Raw genomic sequence first — 13,127 nt, 5'->3', positions numbered from 1 at the left:
GCAGGCATGGCTATTGTGTTGACATGCATGGTTGTATCGCGTGCGACGGTGGTATCGTACCAACGACTCGGGTCACTGCCATTGTGCGTACCAGAAGAGTGATCTTGTCAAGTTAGAGTTACCGGTTAGGCAGAGAAGAATTGAACATTGAAACAGGTGACTTGTATGCAATGCGACAGTAAAAGAACAATAACAAAGTCATCTTGGGTATCGTCGTCGCTTCAAGACCTCGAAAATATGAGTGCTTGGAAAATGAGTGAACCAAGAGGAACAAATAAATGCAGGGTGGTTTGGGGTCCAAATTGCACCACGTGGTTCAGAGTCCCTGGCTGCGGTACGGTGCTTCAGTGGCTGCAAGGGCACCTCGAGTGTCCCCACAGGGCTGGGGCTCTCCCCCACAAACTTCCCAGTATCGCCTAGCGAGGTACTGACAGACCCCCAATTCAGGCATCCCGAGTGCCGATCATGACGAATGTTCCCTGAACCGGTTTGCCTCCTCCCTGTCTTGTTCTTTTTCCCATCTTCCTTTTGGGATATTGTTCACCAATGAGACCACCCATCACTTGCCGCCGATTGTCCGGCCACCAATCGCTTGGAGATTCAAGCATCTCCTCCCGCAGCCATGATAACGGCAAGGTCAGATACAAAAAGGGTGATTGACGCCTCGCCGGGTGGCATTGGCCCACTCTGGACCACCAAGGACACTCTTGAGCATAATCACCATCAACAAACTTGGTCGCCGTAGCAAACCGTTGCAAACGCGATTTTTATATCTGCAACCATGGCAGCAGCTGGTCCGGAAGAGACGAGCACAAACCCCCGCGCTCCAGAGCCAACCCTGGAATGGGAGACGCGAACGCCAAGACCAAGCCGCTTGAGCAGGTTCATGCCCGGAGGCGGCGCGAGCCAAGCCCACCACCAACAACAACACCACGACCCCGAACGGGCCCCCGAAGCGGCCCTCGCGCACAAGGAGGCCGGACAGCCGCAGCCCGGCGCCAAGCGCAGCCATCACGGCAACCGCCTCGACAGGATCCTGCCGCCGCACAGGAAGTACCTCGGCATGCGCCGGCGCGTCTTCCTGATCGCGCTCGCCGCCGCCGCCGTCGCGCTCCTGATCCTCATCGTCGGCCTGGCGGCCGGCCTCTCGTCTCGGTCCGGCGGCGGGGAAAAGATGCCGCTCCCTGAGGACGGCGGGACGCACGAGGGCGAGCTGACGTACTACAGCCCGGGGCTGGGCGCCTGCGGGCAGAACCACGACGACGAGGCCATGGTGGTTGCGGTCGCGCACGAGCTGTTTGACGAGGCGGGCGGTGGCGATGCGAACCCCAACAACAACCGGCTCTGCGGCAGGAAGATCCGCGTGTCGGCCGACGGGGGCGGGGGCGCGATCGAGGTGGAGGTGGTGGACCGCTGCGAGGGCTGCAGGCCGACCGACTTGGACCTGTCGCCTGCTGCGTTCAGGAGGCTTGCTGACGAGAGCAGGGGCCGGGTCAAGGGCGAGTGGCAGTGGGTGTAGCGGGGGGCTTGTATCACTCTTTTGTGAGGATGAATTAATATCTTGTTTCTGCACTTGTCTCTTGCATCAGAGTGGCCGCCACAACTTGACATTCATGTAGCCCCGCCGGACGCTTTCTTGTTCTTGTCATTATTGGTACCCGTTCCTTGCCCGCTGGCTTCCGGCGGCAGGCTCACATCTGGACGACTCGCTGTCGTGCCGGTCCCATTCCCGCCCTGGCCCTCTCCCCTGCCATCGGAGTCCAGTCTCGTGGCGGAGATGCTCCCGAGGCTGCGTGGTGGAGCCTCGCACGCCCTCTGCGGTGGCGTCATAAAATCCGGGCTGGTCCCTAGGGCTGTGTGTATGTCGATCTCGGACCCGTCGTCGCTGTGGCGGCTCTCGGCCGCATTCCGACCTTGGGCGCTCCCGATGAAGCTCCCATTGCCGTCTCCGCTGGCGCCACCGCCGTCGCCGGCGCCTCCGGGACCAGCACTACCGCCAACGCCAGCAAAAACAGGCATGGCGAACGCGGGCGCGGGCAGCACGGGCTCGCTGCTCTCCCTGGTCATCTTTGACTTGGGCCTCAGGCTGGGCAGCCACTGCAGGACCAGGGGCCAGATGATGGGCATGTTTGCGACGTAGACGGCCACGCTGGTCTCGCGCACGTACCAAATCATGTAGGCGGGGCCCCAGTCCGTGACGAGGTCGTAGTACTTTGTCAAGACGGCGGCGAGGATGACAAAAATGCCGGTCGAGAACACGACGAGCAGCACGGCCTTTTGGCGCCAGGGCATGTTGACGCGCACGACCAGCGGGATGGGGATGCAGAGTATGAGCAGGTCCGACGTGATGTTGAGGATGCCCTCGGCCAGCTCGTAGCGCTCGTACGTGGCGCAGTCCTGCGACGGCGGCGGGAACGCGTACATGCCCGAAAAGGGCCGGCAGTGCGTGAAGAAGACCACCTGCGTCGTCGCCCAGCACAGCGCCACGTACACGGCCACCAGCCGGACCAGGCGCTGCGTGTTGGTCCCCAGGGTGAGGCGCGTGTACAGCACCAGCATGCAACACTTGAGAATGTAGAGGAGGTTCAGGAGGCATTGTTCGTTGACGCTGGAGGTAGCATATGAAGGGTTAGAGGGCTTTGTCTTTTTTTTTTTTTTTTTTTTTTTTTTTTAAAAAAAAAAAAAAAGTCTGCAAGTACCAATTGGCAAGGAAAAAAAAACGAGACTACTCACACTGCGACCTTGGATCCCTGGATGCGCGCGCGGATTTGGCCTTCGGTCAAAGGGCCGGCGGCGTCTGGCGGATATGGGACCGAGCCACCTCCCAAGGTTAGGACGCTTAATCCGACGATGAGGCCTGTGTATAGAACCTATTTTGCGGTATGCGTCAGCAAATACGGTCCTTCCAAACGGGGTTGTCCAAAAGGCACAGCTGCGGAAAGAGAGCTCACCAGTACGGGAAGCATTAACAAGTCGTCAAGGCGCAAGTGCCTCCAGCCAAGCTTTGTGATGCTTGCATACCTGCAGGAAAACGTACGTTTAGTTTCGGAAATGCGGGACAAGAAAAGCCAATGATGGACACTGGGGCAAAATAGTTAGCTGGATACTGTGTTCTCACTTACATGCGCAGGCCTATAAACACGATTCCCACTGCGTACATAGTCCAGCCCTGGACTCTGATTTTATCCGTAAGGTCTTGGTCGAAATCACTCATCTTGTCTTGTGGGGGGCTGCTATCGGGCTGTGTAGGGGAAGAAGAAAGAAAAGCCAGGTAATATCGATAGCGTCAGGTTCCACGGGGCAGAAATGAGTTTTGGTTGACGTTGCGGGGGAAGAGCCATAGAATTTGCATCAAGAAATTATAAAAAGAAAAACCAAATAAAAAGAATCACGGTTTCCAATCCAGCGACAATACCTTTCTAGGCTTCACGGTTGTTTGGTAGAAAGTAGGAGTACCAAGGTGTCGGAATCGTGTTTGGGGATGATCCCGCACCACGGGAGGGTTATACACCATTTTTTTTTCTATTTCCCTTTTTTTCCCTGAAGCAGGCAACGTGCAACCGCGGCGAGGTCAAGGCCACCTTAGATGGTAGCGATAGGGGGGTGTGTCGGGTCGGCACCAAACGACATGTGAGCGCCCCGATGGCCAGCGATTCTGTAGATTGAGTCTTTGATTATGATAAAAACAGGCTCCAGGGAGACAAGAAGGTTTGTTCCCAAAACGAAACAAGCGGGTGGTTGGGTGGCTGTGTGAGTTTATTGAGTAATTAAAAAAAAAAGCATCCCGTCTGAAAGCGGTGTCTGCTTTTCCAGGTATGGGAAAGGGTTCAACAATCAACCGGATGGCCTCGGACGGTCTGATGTTAAAAAAAAGGAATACTCCAGCCAGGTTGCAGATTTTCGTCCGAATGTTGGGATCGAGGGGTTTTGCAATGCCTTACTGCTATAGTTGTAGTACGGGCAACGGTATTCCTGGTATTGAGCAAGGCGTTTTGCGAATCGAGGCGCCGCAGGGGAAAATAGATTACCATGTACTAGTAGTGCCCAGACTAGGAGTTGCGGTCCGCGGAACCAGACTTGGTCCAAAGAAAGTCTGCCCAAGTTTGGTTGGCTCTTGTTTTTCAGCAATGGGGAAGTTACTATGCATCAGTTATTGCAGGTTCAAGCATGGAAAACCTTTTTTTTTCTGACATGCAACATCGTGAACCGAAACCGTGCCGCTAATTTGCGTACTATACCTAAAGAAGAGAGGACAGGGAATGAGAAGAAAAAGAAGAAAAAAACGAATAAATTCCAGCGTGACAACATCCAATGTCCATATGGGAAATTATGGGCGAAAATGTGCGTTTGGGCATCGGATCGTCTTGAGCATGGGAAAGTGTTATCCTGGCACTAGGCGCCTGAGCATACCATTAGATAGGTAGACACCTACGACGTACGAATAGGCACAGTACCTTGGGGTTAGTGATTTAAGCACATAGTGTAGTTGGCCCTGAATTGCAACCGATACGCACCGTGTTTATATCGTGAATAAGAAGACCCTGACTTGCCTGATAAACGACCTTAAACGACTCGACAAGTTCCTGGCGAACTGGAATGCCGGGTCCACCAGGACCAACTGACTAGAGTAATACGTGCTGCACTCGAACCAAAAATGCAGACAGGAATGAAAGATGGCGGCCCCAAGTCATTGGTCCTAAAAATTAGGCACAACCATGAGTTGGCAAACGTTTTCAGCTTCTGCAACAAAGCTGCACTCGTGCGATAAGTGGAGAAAAGACGGCACGGTTGCCAAGCAAGATTTCTTTTTGCGGGGTAATCCTTGCGACCTTGGCAGCAAGAGCTTCCGTCAAAAAGGGAAAAGGGTGTTGATCCAACATTGTTACCTTGGAACCTTGGATCACCGAGATTGGGAGACCTATCTCAATCTCAATTCCCCGTGTCCAATATTTCGGGACGATATCGATCGGACAGCTTGGTCAAGGCAAGACAAGGTAGGCATCTCAAGTGGCTGTGCGGTGTTAATTAGCTGTCCTTCTTTGGCTTCGGGACCGAGTCTTTGCTGCTCAACTGCTCAGCGGCAAACGGATCCTGAACTGCCGACGGTGGAGGCGTTTCCACAGGTTTTGGAGTGCGTCATTGGCGATGCTAGTATGCGCATCAGAGGGCGGGAAGCGACTGGTCGTATGATGGTTGGATCAATCCACGGGGGTCCAATGGCGGGTATCTTGACCGGCAATTGTTTTTTTGGGTCGTCTTGACATATGGGGCTCCATTGTGCAGCATTAGTGTCGGTTTTCTTTGCTCTCTGTTAATTGATCTCATCGATAATTATATCAGTAATTTGGCTTGAAGCCTGTCTTTATCTACGCGTATTCGTTGTTCATCTTTCGACAAGCACAAATAGAGATTCCGCCCTGGTCTCTTCGGATCACGGCCCCCAAAATGCTCGAGCTCCTCGCGCGTCCAGCCGTGGCTGCACCGGCACTGCTCCTGGTCGGATACATCATCTACCACGCGGTCAGGTCACCCAGGCTTCCAGATCTGCCCATCGTGGGCGCCAAAGAAGGGGACTGGTTCCCCATGCTGCAGGCGAGATGGAGAAACATTGTGGACTTTGAGAGGGGGCTCAGCGAGGGCTACCAAAAGTACAAGGGCCGGCCGGTCATCGTGCCGGCGTCGCACCGGACCAGCGTCATGCTCCCGCTGGCCGAGGTGGACTGGTACCTGAGCCAGCCCGACGACGTGCTCAGCTTCCACCTCGCGGCGCACGAGACGCTGCAGCTGGACCACACGACGCTGGACCGCCGCCTGGCCCACGACACGGCCAACAACCGCGTCGTGACCGTGACGCTCAACGGCCAGCTCGGCAACCTGGTGCCCGACATACTGGACGAGGTCCGGTACGGCTTCGAGCGGTGCTGGGGCGGCCGGCCGGGCGAGGCCAGAGAGGTGAAGCTGTACGAGACCATGACGCGCATCATCGCCGGCGTCACGGCCCGCGTCATCCTGGGCACCGCCTTTAGCCGCGACGAGGACTTTCTCGAGCTCAGCACCGCCTGCGCCCAGGACCTGCCCGTGTCGGCGCAGATGCTCATGTTTGTCTGGAAGCCCCTGCGACCGCTCGTGGCGCCCTTGGTCACGCTGGCCGCCAAGACGCGCCTGCGCCGCTACAGGCGTGCCATCGCGCCCGAGGTGCACCGCCGGCTGGCGGCCTGGGACGCGCGAGCCCGAGACGCCGAGGGCGGCGGCGGCGACGGCAACGAGCCAAACGACTTTTTGCAGTGGACGATCCGCCACGCCAAGCAGAGCGGCGACCCGACCATGTGGGAGCTGGACATGCTGGTGGGCCGCACGCTCATGCTCAACTTTGCCGCCATCCACACCTCGTCGCTGACGCAGACGGCGGCGGTGCTGGAGCTGGCGGCCAGCGACGCGTGCGTGGCGGCCGAGCTGCGCGCCGAGGTCAGCGCCGTGGTGGCCGAGCACGGCTGGACCAAGCGCTCCCTGGCGCGCATGGAGAAGCTCGACTCGGTGCTGCGCGAGAGCGCGCGCCTCAACTCGGTCGTCACGCTGGGCATGGAGCGCAAGGTGGTGGCGGCGGGCGGCGTCACCACGCCGTCGGGCCTGCACGTGCCGCGCGGCGGGGTGGTGTGCCTGCCCGCGTACGGCGTGCTGCACGACGACGCCGTCTACCCGGACGCGGAGGAGTTTAGGTCGTTTCGCTTCTCGGACGCGAGGGTCGACGACGGCCGCGGCGCCGCGTCGTACGTCGAGCGCGCCCGCAACGCCTTCCCCACCACCAAGCCCGAGTTTTTGGCGTTTGGGCACGGGCGCCACGCCTGTCCGGGCAGGTTCTTTGCGGCGCTCGAGCTGAAGATGATCTTGGCGTACATTGTGCTGAATTACGACATATCGCCGCGGGAAAAGACGCCGGGTATGTGGCTTGGGGTGAATAGGGTGCCGGATCTGAATGCCAAGATATGCATTCGGAGAAGGGAAAAGTCGTGAGGTCGTGGGGGGATGGGATGGCTTTTGTTTGTTGCCTTCAGCTTGGTCCAATCTCTTTTGACGCACGTGGTCTGACTTGATGCTGGCCAGCCTGGTGTGCGGCTCTGAACCCAGCCGTCTGTTTTGGGTGCGCAGCGTTTACTTGTCGCACATCAAAACCGAATTGGTCCGTCAGCACTTGTCATCTGACAAGATGCCGTTCAAGGGGTTTGACAAGCTTACATTCTTCGTCGCATGGCACACGGAGCACATTCTCTAGATCTAGAACTAATGCAGTTCCAATTGCACAAGGGAAAAGTCCGAGGTGGGATCTTGGCGTAAGCTTGACGACAAGTCACTCCGCACACCGAATACAGCGACCACTCAACTGCCGACGATCCTATACGACTGAGGCCGCAAAACATGACAAAAATGATAACCGCAAAACCCGCTTGGAATTGTCGATGAAAAAGAAAAAGTGTTGAGGATGCGGGGTCAATCTCTGGTGAATATGCAGGCTTATGCACATGCCATCTTTTTCTAGCAGTCTTCCAGGAGACTATTTAGTTACTGGCTAGAAGATTTTCTCTGGCGTTTTGCTTTTGCTGGGTCATTCTTTTCCGACTACCGAGTCGTAGAGGGTACGTGTGAATACCGTCAATATGGGTTCTCTAGACCAAGACCAAGTCTATGACTTTATCATCTGCGGGCAAGTATTGACCAAGCAGGGCAGTAGCTTTTGGCCAGTGACTAGAACTAACAAAGTTGACATTTCCACCAATCTCTAGAGGCGGCACCTCGGGCTGTGTCATTGCCGGTAGGCTTGCCGAGAGCCCAAATGTCAGCATCCTCTTGATAGAGGCCGGTCCAGACTCGAAAGACCTCGAGAATGTGCACATGGTTGGGGGGTATGTGTCTCTTTTTCCTGTCATCTGGTATCACAGTTGTTAAATCACCAGAAAAGAAAAGAAAACTAAAACGTCCGTGCGACTCGATCAAGAGCCCGCCAGCTCTTCGACCTGGAAACAGACTGGAACGTCACCAGCCAGCCCAACCCCGGGGCCGACGACCGCACCGTCAAGCTCACGCGCGGCAAGTTCCTGGGCGGCTGCTCCGGGTGCAACGCGACGCTCTGCATCCGCGGGTCGCGGCAGGACTTTGACGACTGGGGCGTCGAGGGCTGGAGCGGCGACGAGGTGTTTGCCTACATGCGCAAGGCGGAACGCTTCCACGGCCGGGACTGGTTCCGGGCCTGCGAGGCCGAGCACGGCACCGACGGCCTGCTCGACGTGGAGCCCTACGACCTGGCGCCCATCTCGGACCTGCTGCTCGAGTCCTTTGTCGACAAGGGCCTGCCGCTGGACCACGACTTGTTTACCCACGGCCGCAACCCCCACGGCTGCGGCCACGCGCCCAGGAGCGTGCACAATGGTGTGCGCTCCACCGCTGCGAGGTTTGTCGCCGACAAGGCGCGCGCGAGGAGCGGCGTCGACATCATGACCGAGACTCTTGTCGACAAGGTTGTTGTCGAGAGGGTGGGTGGGGAGCTCAGGGCGACGGGGGTGCGGTTGGTCAAGGCAGACGGGTCTGTGGTGCATGTCAAAGCCGGCAAGGAGGTTATCGTCAGTGGGGGTTCGTACTGCAGTCCCAACATACTGAACCGTTCTGGGATCGGCGCAAAGGACGAGCTGGACAAGTTTGGCATCGAGACGCTGGTGGACCTTGCAGGGGTTGGCAAGAACTTGATGGACCATCTGGTGAGAATTCACTTGACAAATCACCCACTGACAATAATCCCACTGGCAAATTCCCACTGGCAAATTCCCACTGACAACCACCCCAGATCGCTTTCATCGTCTACGAAACCGAGCACCAAGGCCTGACCGTCGACAAGGACCTCTTCCACGACGACGGCCTCGCCAGGTCCTACGCGCTGTGGAAGGACCACAAGGCCGGCGTGCTCGCGGGCTTCCCCTTTGGCTGCGTGGCCTTTGCGCGCCTCGACTCGCGCCTCTCCGACTCTGCGGTATGGAACGCCGCGCCGCGCCAGCCCGGCCGCGACCCCATGGGCCTGACGCCGCGCCAGCCCAACGTCGAGCTCATGACCATCCAGTGCTACGGCGGGCCCAAGAGCTTCACCGACTTTCCCGTCGGCGGCAGCCACACCTTTTGCCTCGTGCCCGAGCTGTTTTCGCCCCGGTCGCGCGGCTCCGTGGCGCTGCGCAGCGCGGACCCCCGCGACGTCCCGCTCGTCGATACCAACTACCTGGCTGATCCGCTCGACGTCGAGGTCATGGCCGAGGCGTGCAGGTTCGCCAACGAGATCGTCGTCGACGGCAAGGGGACCAGGGACGTCGTCAAGGGGTCGTGGCCCCGGGAGCTGATCCATCACAGGTACACGACCAGAGAGGACTGGATTCCGTTTGTCAAGAAGAATGCGACAACCTGTAAGTTGTGTTGTGCGTTCAGGGACGAGAGACAGAGACAGACAGAGCGACGTTAACCCCTTGCTTTCACAATAGGCTACCACCCAGCCGGCACCTGTGCCATGGGCAAGACAGACGACCCCAAGACTGTCGTCGACGCCAAGCTCAGGGTCAAGGGCGTCAATGGTCTGCGCGTGGCCGACTGCAGCATCATGCCCACCCTCAACGGAGGACACACCCAGATGCCGGCCTACGCCATTGGTGAAAAGGCGGCCGACCTCATCAAGGAGGCATGGGGTCTCAAGTAGGGATCGACTTGGGGAGTAAGCTGTCTAGACAAGCAGTAGCGTTAATCTGTTTCATCTCATTCGCATGACGCACATCATTTGTTGCCCGTATTCGAGACGCGCGCTACGCCCCCAGCTTGAACAGAAACGCACTCAAAATCGCAGGTGGCAACGCAAAAATCAAGGTCGCGATGGCAGATCCGCCTTGAACATCCCCCTTGGCCGCCGACCAAGTAATCATAACAGTAGCGCTGGCGAAGATTGTCAGCATGGTAACCCAGAATATTACCTCACGGTTTGGGCCTTCAATGATGTGCAGCCCAAAGCCGATGCATGATTCGCCGCCCTCCACGACCTTTTTGTCCAACCGCTTGGGCAGCCTCGGCAGCCAGTCCATCCTGCTCGGCGCCAAATCCCCATCCTCGTGGCTCAGGTAGTGTATAAAGATCTCCGGGGGCATTGGGGGCATCGGAGTCAAGGGGTCCGGGTTGTATTCGTACTCGATGGAACCCGAGGGCGGGATCGCCTTGGGCCGTTCCGTGACCGAGACGTACCCAGACCGGAGGTTCCACAATGTGAACTAGAAACAGGAAGCCTACGTAGTCAGAGCTTGTTGTTGAAGGGCTTCATCTCGCCGCCATCAACACTTGCCTGAATAAACTCGACAGTAACCGGTTTCACCAGGAACCAAAATCGAGACAGGCGCCCCCTGGTTTGGACGTAAGCTGCTTTCATGCTCTGGAAAACCTCGGCGTCGCTCGCCATTTTGGTCGTGTTGATCTCGGCCAGCGTCTTGTATATGCCTCCCGTGTTGACACAGAGGGCCAGGTATTTCGGGCGGTCGGTGGCCTGCGTGGGAGGAACCCCATTGGCTGGTGTTGATGCATTTGTTGTGTTGGTCGGCTGCAGGGCTCCGGTCTGCCCTATTGGCGATCCTGCATTGTTGACATCCGAAGTCGAGTTTAGTCCCGCCCGGGGTGGCTGTTGTCCTTGCTGAGGCGTTGGGGACTGCCCAGTCACGGGCGGGGTAGCCCCTGAATTTAGCGCGCCTGCATACGACGGTGGCGGGCCACGGCTTTGTAGGGACTGCTCCAAGGCGTCGATGACACCCACTCCCTGCGAGACAGAAAAGTCGGCAAACAGTTCCATTCCACAGTCCTAGGGTGACGATTATCCAAGTCAGTGGACGTTACTGTGACGCAGTAGGGCAGACTTACGCAGGTCCATTCAATACGCCGGTGACCGTCGGCAAGCCTCGGCCGCCACACGCGTCCGAGATTCCAATACGTGACGGCCAGTCGATTCACAAGTCTCTTTCCGAGTTTCTTTGCCGCTAGGATCGACCCGAGCCGCTCCTCTCGGTATCGCCCCTCGTCTTTGAGAAGGGGCATGTCTTGAGCCTCAACCACGCCATCGGCTCGTGCAAGCTCTGGACATTCGGGCTCAACTGCCTTCTCTGATGTCCTTTTCTGCTCTAGAAAATCCCTCAGATCCTTCTTGTAAAGCTCAAAGGGCTCCCCTGTGGTGAGAAAGCTGGTCGTGGCGTCAAGGGCTTGCAGCGCCTCGGGTTCGGTTTTCATTGCTTCTTCGTGGCGATCATCATCATCATCATCATCGTCCAAACCGGGCTTGTCATCAACATATTCCTCGAGAGGCCGTGGCACGCTTCCGGGGTCCGCGTTCGGCTGATCTATTTCACCCAATACCTTCCCCGGCAGAAATGTACGGTCCCTTTGCGCTTCGAGCGCTGTCTGGATCCGTTGAAGAAACGTGTTATCAGGTGTATCCGCCATCAGTAGGCTGTATATCTCGGAGAATATTGTCTCCCTGACGCTCCGTGGCTGTATGAACCGTACCATGTGCCAGGTAAGGTCATCCTCCTGCTGTAAAGAGTCAACTCCGGACTCATCGAGAGACTTTCCAGAGTCAGCAGAGGTGATGCGGGATGTTTGAGATTTCCGAGTCCAGGGCCAGCTTGAAAGCCGCGAGGGAGCCGAGTATGTGTAATCGATTTTCATGGGATGATGGGTTGCAAGACCTGCCCTACCATCACGCAACAACTCCTCTATAAAGTCGTCTATAAGGCCAAGCCTGTCTGCACGCAGAGCCTTTCGGTTTTCCACGTTCCATGCCTTGTTTTGGTGTTTGTTATTCATCCAAGCTGTGAAAATGTCTTGAGGGTCGACAGTCTGAATGTCGGGCGAAATTGCTCTCTGAGTGGCACTGGCACCTGATGTAATTTGGCCCGCAACAAGAGAGCCTGATACAATGCTAGAGTCGGTTCTGCCATCGAGTGTGTTTTCTTGGCGGAAAAACTGGGGAGCAACCGGTTTGGAAATCCAGGGTGGTTTTCGTCCATGGTATGCCATATACATGCTCTTGGAGAGGTCTGCAGCAAAGCCATCCAGACTTTTAGGTGGGGACGGCATTCCACCCGGATCGATGACTGTCAGGACCCCGGCGCTCTTTTTCATAATTCCATAGTGGGGGTGTTTGTAGAGCCAGCGTCTGTCGAGCTTGCCTTTTATCTCCACTCGCATGTTGAACGGCCGCCCGCCGTGTTCAAACACAAAGGCGATGGGGAATGTGCTGGGGGAATCTCGCTCATCAGGTTTGTACCTGGTGAATGTCCATTGAATGGTACGGTATGTCATCCTGACAAGTCCGGCAAATCCCCATGTGTGTCCATATCTCTCGGCATCTTTGCCACTAGGGCCGGAGCCGGAAGGCTCGTCAACGAGGTCTGAGCCCAAGATTTCAGAAGGCCCATGGAACTGGGTAACAAGGAGAGGGCCAGCAGGCGCGCCGTGTGGCAAATCGTCCTCGCTCAGGGTGATGGAGACAGTAACGCGCGCGACCGAGCTTTTATAGGGCTTCTTGAACGAAAGATTCATATACAGCAGGCCAGCTGGTGTCATCTCAGGCCCGAGGACGCCCCATAGCGACTTCTCCCAGTCGATTGTGCATTCGATCTCGGCCTCGCCGATAGTACCCAGGCCAACGCATGAGTGTGAGACGGCCTCGTTTTCTTCGTCGAGCATCTCAAAGCCGTTTTGGTCCGACGTCATGGTTGGGATGGCTCCAAACCGACGCCCAATCGCCACCAACAGCCTCGGTGGTGCTTTCCCCAAAGCAAAATCCATTATTGGAGTCGGGCGGCGATAGGCCTGGCTTGCTGTCGTATTTGTTATGTGACTATTCCAGGAGACGCATAAGAGGGTTCCGGACAAATATTATCTTGTAATAGCGGTCGCTGATACTTTTTAGCGGTACGTTTCAGTGCAACGAGAAGCTTGCCCAGCCGTTTCTGATCAACGCAGAAAGATCAGACATCGTGAAATTTGAACAAGGGAATGCGGGGCTTCCCCCAATATGTTGTCTTATGGCTGGCTAGATTGCAAGTGGCCAAGTTTGCTATGCGAGC

At 56.8% G+C, this 13,127-nt stretch overlaps 5 protein-coding genes across 5 annotated transcripts; 3 read left to right on the top strand and 2 right to left on the bottom strand.

The window, feature by feature from the left end:
- Positions 1–781: 781 nt before the first annotated feature.
- Positions 782–1,608, top strand: MGG_14861 (riboflavin aldehyde-forming enzyme; the record flags this gene model as incomplete). Its single annotated transcript, XM_003716887.1, has 2 exons — positions 782–1,509; positions 1,590–1,608. The coding sequence occupies 2 exons, from the start codon at positions 782–784 to the stop codon at positions 1,606–1,608; spliced, it is 747 nt and encodes a 248-aa protein (XP_003716935.1).
- MGG_06595 (uncharacterized protein) lies at positions 1,366–3,366 on the bottom strand. Its single transcript, XM_003716886.1, has 4 exons — positions 3,123–3,366; positions 2,952–3,021; positions 2,734–2,870; positions 1,366–2,608 (listed from the first exon to the last, which is right to left on the bottom strand). Exons 1-4 carry the CDS (start codon positions 3,212–3,214, stop codon positions 1,612–1,614), a joined length of 1,296 nt encoding a protein of 431 aa, XP_003716934.1. The 5' UTR covers positions 3,215–3,366; the 3' UTR covers positions 1,366–1,611.
- A 2,079-nt stretch (positions 3,367–5,445) lies between these two features.
- MGG_12789 (ent-kaurene oxidase) lies at positions 5,446–7,011 on the top strand (the record flags this gene model as incomplete). The annotated part of the gene is made up of 1 exon (XM_003716885.1): positions 5,446–7,011. One exon carries the CDS (start codon positions 5,446–5,448, stop codon positions 7,009–7,011), a length of 1,566 nt encoding a protein of 521 aa, XP_003716933.1.
- A 641-nt stretch (positions 7,012–7,652) lies between these two features.
- Positions 7,653–9,819, top strand: MGG_06596 (glucose dehydrogenase short protein; the record flags this gene model as incomplete). Its single annotated transcript, XM_003716884.1, has 5 exons — positions 7,653–7,722; positions 7,779–7,830; positions 7,991–8,747; positions 8,834–9,437; positions 9,513–9,819. 5 exons carry the CDS (start codon positions 7,653–7,655, stop codon positions 9,722–9,724), a joined length of 1,695 nt encoding a protein of 564 aa, XP_003716932.1. The 3' UTR covers positions 9,725–9,819.
- A 487-nt stretch (positions 9,820–10,306) lies between these two features.
- MGG_06597 (uncharacterized protein) lies at positions 10,307–12,771 on the bottom strand (the record flags this gene model as incomplete). The annotated part of the gene is made up of 2 exons (XM_003716883.1): positions 10,307–10,861; positions 10,921–12,771. The coding sequence occupies 2 exons, from the start codon at positions 12,769–12,771 to the stop codon at positions 10,307–10,309; spliced, it is 2,406 nt and encodes an 801-aa protein (XP_003716931.1).
- Between the last annotated feature and the right edge of the window lie 356 nt (positions 12,772–13,127).

Source organism: Pyricularia oryzae, chromosome 4 (assembly GCF_000002495.2).
Source record: "Pyricularia oryzae 70-15 chromosome 4, whole genome shotgun sequence".
Taxonomy (NCBI): domain Eukaryota; kingdom Fungi; phylum Ascomycota; class Sordariomycetes; order Magnaporthales; family Pyriculariaceae; genus Pyricularia; species Pyricularia oryzae.
The sequence above is the reverse complement of the archived record's forward strand: the minus strand, read 5'-3'. Positions and strand labels throughout refer to the sequence as shown.

What these genes read in the sequence shown, in the direction of transcription:
- MGG_06595 (XM_003716886.1), bottom strand. Translation starts at nt 3,214, where the DNA reads ATGAGTGATTTCGACCAAGACCTTACGGATAAAATCAGAGTCCAGGGC. An exon ending in TGTTAATGCTTCCCGTACTG is followed by an intron (nt 2,871 to 2,951) that starts GTGAGCTCTCTT and finishes ACCGCAAAATAG; the next exon opens with GTTCTATACACAGGCCTCAT. An exon ending in CAGGGATCCAAGGTCGCAGT is followed by an intron (nt 2,609 to 2,733) that starts GTGAGTAGTCTC and finishes TGCTACCTCCAG; the next exon opens with CGTCAACGAACAATGCCTCC.